The following is a 13,674-nucleotide window of genomic DNA, read 5'->3' on the forward strand; positions in this document are numbered from 1 at the left end:
CACGACGCTAAGTCTTCAACTTGTGCCCTTCGTGTTATTAACACGACGCTAAGTCTTCAACTTGTGCCCTTCGTGTTATTAGCACGACGCTCATGTAAAAAACTATGGCCCATGCAGGTTTCGAACCTGCGACCTTCGCGTTATTAGCACGACGCTCTAACCAACTGAGCTAATAGGCCAATTGGCATATAAGCATCAAACCTTTGACCTTCGCATTATTAGCACAACGCTCTGAGCTAATACGCCAATTGGCATGCTTTAGTGATATTGCTCGATTAATTTTTAAAATGATTGTTGTAAAAAAATTATGGCTCATGCAAGTCTCGTACCTGCAACCTTCGCATTATTAGCACGACGCTCTAACCAACTAAGCTAATAGACCAATTTGCATGCAAGCATTGAACTTGTGACCTTCGTGTTATTAGCACGACGCTCTGAGCTAATAGGCCAATTGACATGCTTAAGTGATATTGCTCGATTAATTTTTAAAATGATTGTTGTAAAAAATTTATGGCCCATGCAGGTCTCGAACCTACGACCTTCGCGTTATTAGCACGACGCTCTAACCAACTGAGCTAATAAGCCAATTTGCATGCAAGCATTGAACTTGTGACCTTCGCGTTATTAGCACGACGCTCTGAGTGATATTGCTCGATTAATTTTTAAAATGATTGTTGTAAAAAAATTATGGCCCATGCAGGTTTCGAACCTACGACCTTCACGGTATTAGCACGACGCTCTAACCAACTAAGCTAATAGGCCAATTGGCATGCAGGCATCGAACTTGTGACCTTCGCGTTATTAGCACGACACTCTGAGCTAATTAACATGCTTAATATCCTCGATTAATTTTTAAAATGATTGTTGTAAAAAATTATGGCCCATGGTTTTAAACCTGCAACCTTCATATTACTAGCACGACCCTCCAACCAACTGAGCTAATAGGCCAAGCATGTAAGTTTTGAACTTGCGACCTTTGTGTTATTAGTACGACTGACATGCTTAAGTGATATTACTCTATTTTTTAAAATGATTATTGTAAATTTTATGGACCATGCAACCTTCACGTATTAGCATGACGCTCTAACTAACTAGGCTTGCTTCGGTAAAAAAAGTAAAGTCTCGAACTTATGACCTGCGCATTATTAGCACGATATTCTAACCAATTGAGTTAATAGGCAGCTGGCTTACTTAATTGGTATTACTCGATTATTTTTTTATTTTAAAAAAAGTGAGGTCCGCAAAATGATTTTTTACATGCATGTCTCGAACATGCAACTTTCACGTTATTAACACGACACTCTTACCATTATGGCCGATTCTTATTAAAAGAAATTTTGTTATTAGCACGACACTCTCTTATTAAGTTGGCAATACTTGTTTTTTCAATTTTTTACTTTTTTTTTTTTTTTAGTTTTCAAAATTAAAAAGAAAAAAAAAAGTTGATTATTATAAAAATTAATTTTAGTTTTAATAAATGAATTTAAAATAATATATTATTTATTTGAGTTCAATATAATATAACAAAGATTTAAAGTAAATAGGTTATGTGGGTTTTGAATGAGGTTCGTGACTTGCTATTTAAATAACAACAATAGATAAATTGTAACGATCCACGCTTAGGATTCAGAATCCAAATTTGACACCAGATGGCTCTAGCATTCCCCTGCATCCCTGACAACATAGTCATGTTGCCTATACCTCGGTTCTTGAAAGTGAAAACTATCCTCACCGACCAACACATCTAATAGCCTTGACATTCCCCTGCGCATGGTCACGTTAACTACTCCTTGCTTCTTAAAAGTGAAGGTTATCCCCATAGACAACCATGAACCAGCATGCTTTGTTCTCACTCATATGTATCCCGAGAAAATTCCTAGGAGGTCACCCAACATAGCACGCTCAACCACGGAGTTTCCTATGATTGAGCCACTGGAAAAAAAAAGGTACATCTTGTTGGTATAGGTCGTAACTCTTATTTTCAACTTTTCTTAGTCATTATATCCTCAAAATCGCTCTCATTCGGATGTAGTTTTAGTTCATTTTTATATTCTTCTCGATCGTTTATTTGATTGATTAGGGTAATAAAAGTTCCGAGCAATAATAATTGAGTCAATTATTCACTAAAGAGTATATTTTAAAGCATAATTATGAGGCACATAAACAACTATTGGGAGTTGTTGAGTGAGGAAAATTAAAAGATTTACCTTTGGAGGGCATATGGTTAAAATGACAAGTAAAAAAGTAAAAAGGTGTAGGTGGTGAAAAAGTGAAAATGATTTTAGTTGGTGAAACGTGTCAGATTTTTATTGGTGTTAGTAAATAAACAAATAAATATTTGTAGCTTAAAATTAATGGGTAACGGTCTAAACCATCGCTAGCAGATATTGTCTGTTCCTAGCCAGTTACCTATAGTCATCAGTCTCACGATTTTAAAACACGTTTATTAAAGAGGGGTTTCCACATCTTTATCGGGAATGCTTGGTTTCCCTCTCCAACCGAGATGTGGGATCTCACAATCTACCTCTCTTGAGAGTCCAACATCCTTATTCCCACACGGTACAGTGGTTGGTTCTGATATCATTTGTAACCGCCTAAATTCACCTAGATATTGTCCGCTTTAGCTCGTTACGTATCGCCGTCAACCTCACAATTTTAAAACGTGTCTACTAAAAAGAGATTTCCATACATTCATCCAGAATTATTACGATGTCTCGTGAGAATAAAGAGACCTGAATGATGCCCTTTCATCATTTCTAAACACACCAGCATGGCAGCTGGTTGTGTTCNCACCCATTTAATTGTCAAAGTAAGTGTGTAGTGGTTGTTTTATTATTATTTTTTTTTTGGATAATTATAATTAGTTGACCAATCAACACAGCTTTTCAGCATGATTTTTGGTTCAAATCCCATCCCATATTCTTCTTTTAATTCATTCATCATTCATTTTTGTATTTTTGTGCTGTAAACTTTGACCATTCTTTCATGATTTTGTCTCTAAAAATGTTCAAATTTTGTGATTTTTGTTTTAAAAAATAGTTTCGGGTAAAACTCGAAGTTGAAACCGTTCGGTTGAAGGATTTACGAATGAAAATGAACATATAAAACCCGTGTTCGTTTGAAGGTTTCGAAATATGATGTTTAAGAAAAATTTGTCCAACGTTCTAACGAATTAGTCCTAAATTTAGTGAAATGGTGTAGTAGATGTCCCGAAACGAAAATTAGGACAACTGCACTGTTTTAGGTCACCATTTGTTTCTAAGATTTATCGAGAAGAATCAAACCACGTATGAAGAATATGGATAAAAGATTAGGTGTTTAACGACCGTGTTTGATATCTAAACTTTAACACGTTCTTACAGATTTATAAGCTAAAACTTTAATTTAACCTTTAACGTGTTATTAAAGTAGAAGTTCTTATAACCAACATGCGAGACCTCACGTTGGTTAGAGAGGGAAACAAAACATTTGTTACAAGGGCATGGAAACTCTCTCTAGCATACGTGTTTTAAAAATAGTGAAGCTAACGATTATACGTAACGGACCAAAGTGGATAATATCTGCAAGCTATGGGCCTAGGTTGTTACGAATGATATCAAAGCTAGACATCGAGCGGTGTGTCAGCGATGATATTGACCCTCTAGTCCCACAAACTTTTTTAACGTGTGAAAACGTTCATACATTTTAAAAATTGTGAGCCCAACGGTTGACGGCTAAAATTGTGTTCCTATTTTATTCTTCATATGAGATGTTTGGATCTTGTCTTGTCAAACACCAAATCAATTTTTTTTTTTTCAAAGTTAGGTCAAGGTTCAATGAATCAAATACGATTCCACGTCTAGAGAAAAATTGAAGTTTGGACGGAAAATACCTTAATTTCGGCTAATATGAGCATAGTTCAATTATCAAATGAAAGTGAAAACAAATACAGCTCCCGAACAAACTTACCAGCCTCGCTGCTTCTCTCTCTTTTATTTTTTTTTTTCTGCAGCTTACTCGTATCTTTTTGTCGAGATAAATCATATTCTCGTAACCCTTACCGCTACTTTTCAGTCTCGATGGAAAATGTGGGAGAGGAGGAAGGAAGATGCAAACACCTATGTACTTCGAAAAATCAATCTTTGTCCAATATGAGCATAGTTCAATTGATATAAATCATCGATATAAAAGTCAAAGGTTTGAATCTCTCTATTGTGAACAAGAATATAAAAAATAAACTATACCTTTTTTGTTTTATATTTTTAAATGATTTATTTTCCGTTCCAAGAACTTAGGTGACGGTTCTGGAATTCAATACAAAAACTCAATTTATGTGTATTAGAAGATTCTATTTTGATATACGACAAACATTATTATACACTTCTTTTTTGTTTCGTTATTGTATCAAAGCTTAGGGAATTAATTTTTTAAATAATCAAACTAAAATCAAAAAAGACATTTTCTACCATTTTTAAGGTGGAATAATTGCTCTCTCATCTCGAACTATCGTAATCTAAATATTGTCAGGATGGACGAGCCAATAACTCGAATGTCTTTGGTCTGTTTTTCAGCAAGAATTACAACATTATTACCTTACCTTCTCCACAAAACGAGAACAAGTAATATATGAGACACTAACGGATAGATCATATCTTAAACAAGGGTGGTTCATGATCAGGCTAATAAAAAACGGTCCAAATTTTAATGTAATGTTCGTCGGGTTCAATGTACTATGATGTCGTTTTTGTTTTTTTTAAAACAAAAACAAAATCTCTCATTACAATCACATGGAACATTAATTATGTTGGGTCGTTTTTTTCCCTTTATGATCATGAAAAAGTGCTAACTTTTTTCCTAAATGGGAAAAAAAACATCATTCGACTAAACAAATTATCATCTCAATCAAACTTTAAACCACAAATATTTCAACCCAAATTCCCAAAAAAGGGAAATTAACAGAACACAAAAGAAACTAATCCTACAAAAATAATTCACATTCTCTCTGATTCTCTCCTCTTTTATGTACTGAGAACAACGATCCTTCTGTAATTGACGAACTCCGATGTATTGTATTGTATTTTATGCCTCCAAAATTTGAACATCTTTTACCAGCCTGAGTTTTTCAGTAGCCATAGCTCTCGGATTTAGTATCTTCCTCGTCCTCCATGCCGTCGCCTCTGGTCGTGGAATACCCTCCGTTCACATTGAACTGGAGCGGACCTTGCGGTGAGGCTGACTGTGAGCTGCTCACCTTTGAGGATTCACCACACCCATCTTGGGACATCCTTAAATCTCCTAGAACAACTGGAGATTGGCCTGCTGCTTGGGTAGCTGGTGTCGATGGTACTCGTCGAGTATGAAGACGGTATTTCTGCATTGACAAGCAATATCATTGATGAGTTTAGAAGTTTTCAGGAAAATGAGTTGCAGATGGGAATGTTTTGTGGTTTTTGGAACCTTACTTGTAAATGACTTTTTACTTCATCATTGGTTAGGCCATCTACCTGCATCAATTCTCTTATTTGTTTCGGGGTTGCGACTGCGTTTGATCGAACATGCTTGAATTAGAGATAGGTTGAGTAACATGAGTTTTCAAGAAAACTATCACAAGTTAACTATGAGATCCCACATCGGTTGAGGAGGAGAACGAAACATCCTTCATAAGGGTGTGGAAACTTCTCCTTAGCAGACGCGTTTTAAAAACCTTGAAGGGAAGCTTGAAAAGGAAAGCTCAAAGAGGACAATATCTGCTAGCGGTGGACTTGGGCCATTACAAATGGTATCAGTGAGAAGGCTGAGCCCCGAAGGGGATGGACACGAGACGGTAACACTAGGCTCCAAAGAGGAGTGGATTGGGGGTGTCCCACATCAATTGGGATACGGAACGAGTGCCAGTGAGGACGCTGGCCTTGATGGGGTGGATTGTGAGATCCCATATCGGTTGGGGAGGAAAACGAAGCATCCTTTATAAGTGTGGAAATCTCTCCTTAGCAGACGTGTTTTAAAAACCTTGAGGGGAAACTCAAAAGGGAAAGTCCAAAGAAAACAATATCCGCTAGTGGTGGGCTTGAGCCGTTACATTAACGGTCTACTCTCATCTAATTGACACAGAAAAATGATCCAACAGTTCTTCAAGAAATATGCTTATCATCTAGTTTATAAGCTCTGCGGTTGTATTGGTTTGGTTTATCCATTCACCTAAAAACTCATCAGAAACCAACAGAAAAGTGATCTAAGCTGAACTAACTTGCAATTGATTCAAACATGTAAAGCAACACAAATCCTTTTCATGATCACACAGATAGTTCTCACCTTGTGAACCTCCAAGTTGCTGCAAGGCATTCTCGAACCGCCGATGCAATTCTGGTGACCAGCATCTCCTCTGCTTCCGACCAGGCGACTGCTGCTGAGGCAACACCGTCCGTAGATTCGACCGTACATCAACAAAAGAGGTTGATGTAGCTCGGTTTCCACTCGACCCCAAAACACATGAAACTAAGCCTTCTCTAGGATTCTTCGAGCAGGGAGTGACGAAGGAAAGTGCACAAATGGGAGATTCAATCTTCTCTTCCTTCTTCACAGCAGAACATGACTTGAAACCAACAAACAATCTCTCTTCATTCTTGTTTGCAGCAGCTAAATAACCCCATCCCTCATTTCTCTATCACAAACAAAACTCTTCAATAACATTCAACCTATTTGGATTGAACATATTCTCAAAAATCCCACCAAGAATTCTATTGTTTCGTTTTCAGACAAATAATGCAACAAGAACAGATCACAGAGTTAGTCTATTTTTAGGTACCTTAGTTTTGATTTGGGCGTTTGGCAACTGATCAGTCTTCCATAGCTGAACAGAGCTCATCCATTCCTTCTTATCTCCACAATCCTGTTCCTTCTCCTCCTCATCAGAAGAATCTCTGTTCAATGACATGAAATCCTCAAGAACCAGTTTGGGCTTACCCAAAGCAAGGATCGCTACAAAAACAGAAACACATTGAACAGAAAATTCAAATCCAGAGAAGCCCTAAACAAAGAACATTCTATCCCAAAATCAAGAACAAATCAAATGAAATCCAAAAACCGATCTCCCAGACTCAAATTACAGTTGCTGAAACCTAAAAACTGACCATCGTTCAATAGAAGCATACAGAAGGGAAGCTCCCGCTTAAAGGCATCGATCTTCTTCATTTCATCCTGCAAGTTCTTCACAAGATCATCGAGTTTCGAAGTCCGATCGGCGGCATTCGTTAGCATCGAAATCTGACGGAGGAAATCAGTGATCGTTTTGGGTTGAAAATCCGAAACAGAACCCATCCCGATCGTCGTCTGATTCCGCCGATTCAGATTCCGATCGTGCGGGGTTCAGAAATCGGAGAGAAAGCGATGAGAAACAGAGAAGAGTGTTACGCGGAGATTCTGCCTTGCAGGCGCGAAGAAGACGGACGGACGCGGAGATTCTTTTATATTTCCTAAAAATATAAACAAATTTATTTACAGATTCCAAAAATTAAATAATTCATTATTAAATAATTTAAAAATGATACTGGAAGTGAAGACCACGCGCTACAAGAGCGAGTGTTGAAGGTAAAGAACACAGTGTCAGCTAGAAACCTGAATCGTGTTCAAGATGCTGCGTTTGACCGTCCGACGACTATAAAACGACGCCGCTTTTTATCATCCACTTTTCCATTTTTTTTTTATACATTTTAATATTAATTTTAAATTTTGTGTTTAATAGAATGTTGTAGTTTAAAAAATTAATTTGGTAACGTCACATATTTTTTTTAGTAAAGTTTGAGAAGAGTGTTTCAATGCAAACAAAATGACTAGTTTTAGACTAAGAAAGAATACGAGGGACAAGTGTACTAATCGGTAATACCGGACTGATGCCTCGGGACACACTTCCTCTGTGACATTCCACGTCTTTCAACGTGCCCTCTCTTGACCCAACGACTGACGTACCAAAGATACAGCAAGAATGAGTATGAAATAATAGAATTTTGTATCTATTTTATAAATTTAAAAAATTAAATTTGTAATTTAACCTCATTCAATTATAAGATCAAGCAGCTACTTTAGCCTCAGTATGTAGGATGAGGATAGGGGAATCGCTGGTGGTAAGGGAGTTATGGTTACAAGAGCTGGCCTGAACCAGTCGATTTTATACAGTGATAAAGGGAGTTATGCTTACAAGATCTGGTCCGAGCCAATCTATCTATAGGATGCCGAATGCCTAGAGTAACAATTTAGTCTCTCAACCTTATTATAACAATAGAATAATTGTATTTTTCAATGCGGTAACAATTTAATTTTTTAAAAATTAGTATTTACAAATTTATTTCGGTAAAAGAAATATTATTCAAATTTAATGAGATTCCTCGTTTGGATGATAAAGAGGTTGAATAAATGATTCAATTCACCCCATAATGAATATGCTCAAGTTTACGAGCTATCAGATATTGCCTTTGGCCGATATTGTTTTGGCTTTTTCCGGAGGAAAGAGCACCTATGGATCGGAAAGAGCACCTATGGATGAATTTGCTCAAGTTTACAAGCTACATATTGTCTTTGGCTTTTTCTTGAGGGAATCAGATTGGCTCAAGTTTACTAGCTACCAGATATTGTCTTAGCCAAGTTTACGAGATATCAATATTGTCTTTTGATTTTATTTGAGGGAAAAGTTTACGAGTTATCGATATTGTTTTGGCTTTTCCTTGATGGAAAAGTTTACGGGATCTATATCTAAGTGGGATCTCACAATCATTGGGATCTATATCGCTGGTGGCTTTTCCTTGGGATCTATAAAAGTTATCGATATTCTATCTAGGTGGGATCTCACAATCCACCCCCGGTGGGATCTCACAATCCACCCCCTTTGAGGCCTCTTCTCTGACACTTGAATCTCACAATCCACCCCCTTCGAGGCCTCTTCTCTGACACTCGTTCCTCTCTCCCATTGATGTGGGATTTCATAAGATCAAACAATGAGATTAACCGTCCCAATGTCTTCTCTGACACTCGTTCCCTGGGATCTCACAATCCACCCCCTTCGAAGTCCAATGTCTTCTCTGACAATCATTTCTCTCTATCATCGACGTGGGATCTCATAAGATCAAACAATGAGATTAACTATCTAAAGTGGGGAGGGGTGGGTGCAAGGTAACATCATGGACAAAAAGAATAGCACACCAAACTACTCGTTATAATTTTCACCACAAACAATCAAGCTCTGTACCCCATTGAACGATCCTATGAGAGCCACCACCCCATAAGAGCACGTCTCCTCCCCCTGATAACTCGACTAAAGGGGAGTCAAATAATAGGGTCTCGAGCTCAACCTCGTGGTTGCAAAGAGCACAAGCCTAGTGCAATATATTATACTTTCTTTTTTCATCATAGTCCCATAATGTATATGCATATATTCACATTTTCATATTCTTGATATAAGCTTCTCCGTTTGGTGTCTTATTGATCACCTTTTACATGTGTTTCATAGGCATGCTCAACAGTTGTATACTTTCTGTACCAAATATTTGAACTGCTTGTCCAACCTTTGTTCACATCTCAGCATCCAATAATATGAATAGGAAAGTAAATTCGCATTTCATGAGTAAAGTTCATTACAGAGGCCCTAAAATGGCTATCAAAATATGTTTTGTATCAGTAAAAAATGACGGAAGAACTGATAAACTACACACCATGCTCAACTTTCTGAATTGCCAGTTTCCTGCACAGCAGGAGATAAGCTTTGCGCTCCGTTTGAATTTCCATCTCGAGATGGTTCAACTCCGCGCTGTGGAGGACCCGGAGCTGAGGGGGTTACTCCCTGAGAATACACGCCTGGTGGTGGAGGGTACTCACTCTGTTCATACATGGGCTGAGGTGGATAAGACTCGGACGGGTCATTTCCAGCCTGAGGAAGCAGTTGGGTCATGTCGCTTGGGTAAGTCCAGTACCCAGACAGAGGATTTGCCATTGGTTGGCCATTGGAAACTTGGTATGCTGCACCCGGATATATACCCTCAGAGGTTCCATTTGTTGATGGCACAGCAGGTGGTGCACCCCCTGAGTTAAGGTACATGCTTTGCTGATCGTCTGGATGAAACTGGCCGGAGAAATTTTGCCCATAACTCGGTGCCTGTTGGGAGTAGCTCTGATCATAACCATGAGTGCCAGTTGAGGCTGATTGACCGTAGGCATAGCTATGATACGGAGGAGCTGACCCAACATGAGACTGTTGGCCATAGTAATCATATCCTGTACTTTGTTCGGATGGCTGAATCGTCGATTGGTTTGCCTGATCCCAGCTTCCTACTTGAGTTGGATAATTACTATAATACGGAGCCCCCGGAGGCGGTGGATAGGTTCCGGGTGCATATCCATATTGGGGTTGCTGCAATGGAGGTTGTCCAGCTTGAGACCAATTGTTAGGAGGGGGGTACGTTGGTTGTGCATAGCTACTAGTTTCAGAGGCATTTACCAGACGTTTCTGCAGAAAGGGGAGCATTTACATCTCAGAATAATAGCATTCAAATTCCAGCAACCGATCAAAGTGTACACTAATGAAAGATACAATAATGATTTGCAGTGAACTTAGCACAAACATATGAGCAAAATGTTAGAACACACTTGCCATGAAAATTACATCAAGCATAGTTCGATCAAACCCACAGAAACCTCAGCAGAAATTAATGGAGCCAGGAAACAGATATTTGACAGTTCAGATGTTATTTCCTAATGCTTCCATTTAGAATTCTAGGAAACCATTCTTCCATACGAAAGTATGCTAAGGCAATACAGGTACCTGATGACTTACCCCATTTATTACTTCATTAATCAATTCTTTGGCTGACTCAATCTGCTCCTTCAGACCATTAATATAAACAGTTCTCTCAGTCGAAGTATCTCCTGGAGGGAGGTGCAAAGGGATAATCTGTAGGGTAGGAGTCCGAACAAGAAAATGATTAATAGCATTCTGGATTTGGATAAGAGGCAAGACGTCACATCTTGCGTTCCACATGAAGAAACAAAAGCATATCGAGTATTAAGAGTATAATGTGAACGATGCAGAGAGCCATATACTATTGCCTTAAGGGCTAAGACGACTAAGCAGTTATTTTGGGGGGATAAACAGAGTTAAGGGAACAAAGATGTCGGAATAATGTGACGGTAAACAATTCTGACAAGTCAAGGTTACAAAACTAAACAGATTGGAGCAGTAATATGCCTTAAAGCTTGCTAATTTTAGACTCTTAGATGATTTGACCTGCAAAAAATTGGAAACGGTTTGATGGTCTCCAGTTCTCGCAAGTTAAATAATACCTGAACGCGTGCAACCGACTTGCTCTGTATACTCTTTATAGTTTCACCTCCCTTTCCAATGACAAGTGCAACCTATAAACAAAATTATTATCATAATATTAGTTTAACCTTCAAGGGTAGATAAAACACAACGAAAGCAATTACCTTATTATTAGGAATCTTCATTACAAACTGCTCAACTCCAGGTTGACTTGAGTTCATTGCCTGATTTGCAGTTGAGGCAGAACCCCCTGAATCTGCCTGTTACATTAAGGTGCCTAAATTAGTTTTACATCTACTGTGAGATCCCACATCGGTTGGAGAGGGGAACGAATCCTTATTTATAAGGATGTAAAAACCTCTCCCTAGCATACGCGTTTTAAAAAACCTTGAGGGGAATCCCGAAATGGAAAGCCCAAAGAGGACAATATCTGTCGGCGGTGGGCTTGGGCTGTTGCAAATGGTATAAGAGCCAGACACCGGGATGTGCNGGGGGGGGGGGGGGGTGGACACCAGGTGGATGAGGGGTCCTACATCGATTGGAGAGGGGAACGAGTGCTAGCGAGAACGCTGGGCTCGAAGGGGGTGGACTGTGAGATCTCACATCGGTTGGAGAGGGGAAAAATCATTCTTTATAAGGGTATGGAAACCTTTCCCTAACAGATGCGTTTTAAAAACCTTAAGGGAAAGCACGAAAAGGAAAGTCCAAAGAGGACAATATCTGCTAGCGGTGGGCTTGGGCCGTTACATTTACAACACAAAGGTCGGCAATGATAGCATTTTAATTAGTGCTTACCTCCGCAATTACTTCATTAATAAGTTGTTCTGCCCTGCTAACTTGTTCTGAAGTGCCCATTAATTCAACGTCTCTCGTCAAAGACTGAGGATCAGCTTCGAAATCTCTAGTGATCTGGATTTTAGCCCCTGATTGAAGTTGTAGGTATTTGATTGTTTCTCCACCTTTCCCGATAATCAACCCAACCTGCAAACGGATTCGAAAAGAAATAATCATCTTTGTCAGTAATATGCAAATGGTAATCTATCTAAAAAACAAGATGGGCAACCAAGTACCTTCATAGTTGGAATATTTATTTTCTTGCTCGTGGTTTGAAAACCACGATATGGACCTGTTTGAGTACCAGAAGAAACTGAACACATGAAAGTTAGCAAAATCTAGCACTGAAATTTCGAGTTTCTTTTCAATAGAAAGTGTAACGACATGTTCAGTATTTAATTTACACAGAATGCAGTGTGAATCTCAAGGTTTCCAAAGGATGTTGGAAAATCTTAATGCAAGAAGCGATACACGACACGAAGCAAAGATATTTGAGTATGAAAATACATGAACATCTGCTTCCTGATTAGTAAAATCAAAATTCTTAAGCATATAAAACACGCCAAAAAAGAACCTCAAGTAACAAGCAATTAGATACAAACAAACATAGAAGAAAAGCAACAAAAAAGAAAAAGGATTTTCAGTGACGAACACAAAAGATCTCGAAGATTGATCCAAAAGATCCCATAAATGCTTGAAATGATCAAGAAACTAGAGCAAGATTGATCCAAAACATGGAGCTACCTGTTGTTAAACGTGAAACGGAAATTTTCAATAGCTTCAAACCACAAATTTCCATAAAGACAGAGTTTCATTTTCATCAACATTCCCATTGTTTGGCAGATTACAACGGGGTGGAAATCTAAAGAACACAATAAGGGTTCTAATTGTTACAAACTCCATAACACTCTCCGAAATTGATTTCAGAACCCTTGGATTGCCGATGAATTGATGTCACCCACCCCCACAAAGTAGACTCATCATTAGAAAAAAATTGATGCCCAGTTTCCGCTTATATCTATGCTACCAAACTAGTCTATATCCAACCACAAATGAACGAACAAAAATTCATGTCGCAAGAATCAGTAAAAATTCTCTGGCTTACCAGGAAATGAAGAGGAGGGTAATGGAGGGTTTTGTGGCGCGGGGGCGGTAGCGGGTGATTCATAGTCAAAACGAGGGCGTTTGGACTCGGCATCGCTCACTAGCTTAGCAACGATTTCCTGAGCTTTTAGCTTAGCCAATTGAATATTCTGTTCGAGCTTGCGCTTGTTAGAGTCAGAGTGAAGCTCTTCTCCGTCATCGGAGTCTTTCATGGCGGTCGGAATCAGGCGAACTCCGGCGCAGAGAGTGAGAGTGAAAGAGGAATGAAGATTCAGCGGTGTGGCGCGGCCGGGAACGATGGTGTAGGGCTTTTTGAGTTCGAATCGCTTCAACGAAATTGGATTTGGAAGGTCTTGTTTATCCCCAAAGTCTTTGTTTAAGTCAAGAACTCACTATTCTCCTTTTTTTTTTTTTTTTTTTTTTTTTTTTTTTTTTTTTTTTTTTTTTTTTTA

The 13,674-nt window shown here is 38.6% G+C and overlaps 2 protein-coding genes and 3 non-coding genes across 6 annotated transcripts; all 5 read right to left on the minus strand.

Annotated features, from left to right (window-relative positions):
* Positions 1-105: 105 nt before the first annotated feature.
* TRNAI-AAU lies at positions 106-179 on the minus strand. The gene has a single exon. It is a non-coding gene; the product is annotated as a tRNA-Ile (tRNA).
* Positions 180-511: 332 nt separating this feature from the next.
* Positions 512-585, minus strand: TRNAI-AAU. The gene has a single exon. It is a non-coding gene; the product is annotated as a tRNA-Ile (tRNA).
* Positions 586-688: 103 nt separating this feature from the next.
* TRNAI-AAU lies at positions 689-762 on the minus strand. The gene has a single exon. It is a non-coding gene; the product is annotated as a tRNA-Ile (tRNA).
* A 4,007-nt stretch (positions 763-4,769) lies between these two features.
* On the minus strand, positions 4,770-7,446 carry LOC111811590 (transcription factor HHO6-like). 2 transcript variants are annotated; one of them, XM_023698519.1, is made up of 5 exons: positions 7,110-7,446; positions 6,785-6,957; positions 6,292-6,571; positions 5,442-5,518; positions 4,770-5,350 (listed from the first exon to the last, which is right to left on the minus strand). In XM_023698519.1, the coding sequence occupies exons 1-5, from the start codon at positions 7,294-7,296 to the stop codon at positions 5,102-5,104; spliced, it is 966 nt and encodes a 321-aa protein (XP_023554287.1). In that variant the 5' UTR covers positions 7,297-7,446; the 3' UTR covers positions 4,770-5,101. The 2 variants fall into 2 exon arrangements, with proteins under 2 accessions (XP_023554287.1, XP_023554286.1); XM_023698518.1 differs by having other exon boundaries at positions 4,812-5,350; positions 6,292-6,640.
* A 2,075-nt stretch (positions 7,447-9,521) lies between these two features.
* On the minus strand, positions 9,522-13,608 carry LOC111811591 (far upstream element-binding protein 1-like). The gene is made up of 7 exons (XM_023698520.1): positions 13,224-13,608; positions 12,355-12,431; positions 12,080-12,265; positions 11,449-11,544; positions 11,305-11,376; positions 10,799-10,915; positions 9,522-10,471 (listed from the first exon to the last, which is right to left on the minus strand). Exons 1-7 carry the CDS (start codon positions 13,432-13,434, stop codon positions 9,686-9,688), a joined length of 1,545 nt encoding a protein of 514 aa, XP_023554288.1. The 5' UTR covers positions 13,435-13,608; the 3' UTR covers positions 9,522-9,685.
* Positions 13,609-13,674: the final 66 nt, after the last annotated feature.

The sequence above is a fragment of the Cucurbita pepo genome, chromosome LG15, assembly GCF_002806865.2.
Source record: "Cucurbita pepo subsp. pepo cultivar mu-cu-16 chromosome LG15, ASM280686v2, whole genome shotgun sequence".
In the NCBI taxonomy this organism is placed as follows: Eukaryota; Viridiplantae; Streptophyta; class Magnoliopsida; order Cucurbitales; family Cucurbitaceae; genus Cucurbita; species Cucurbita pepo.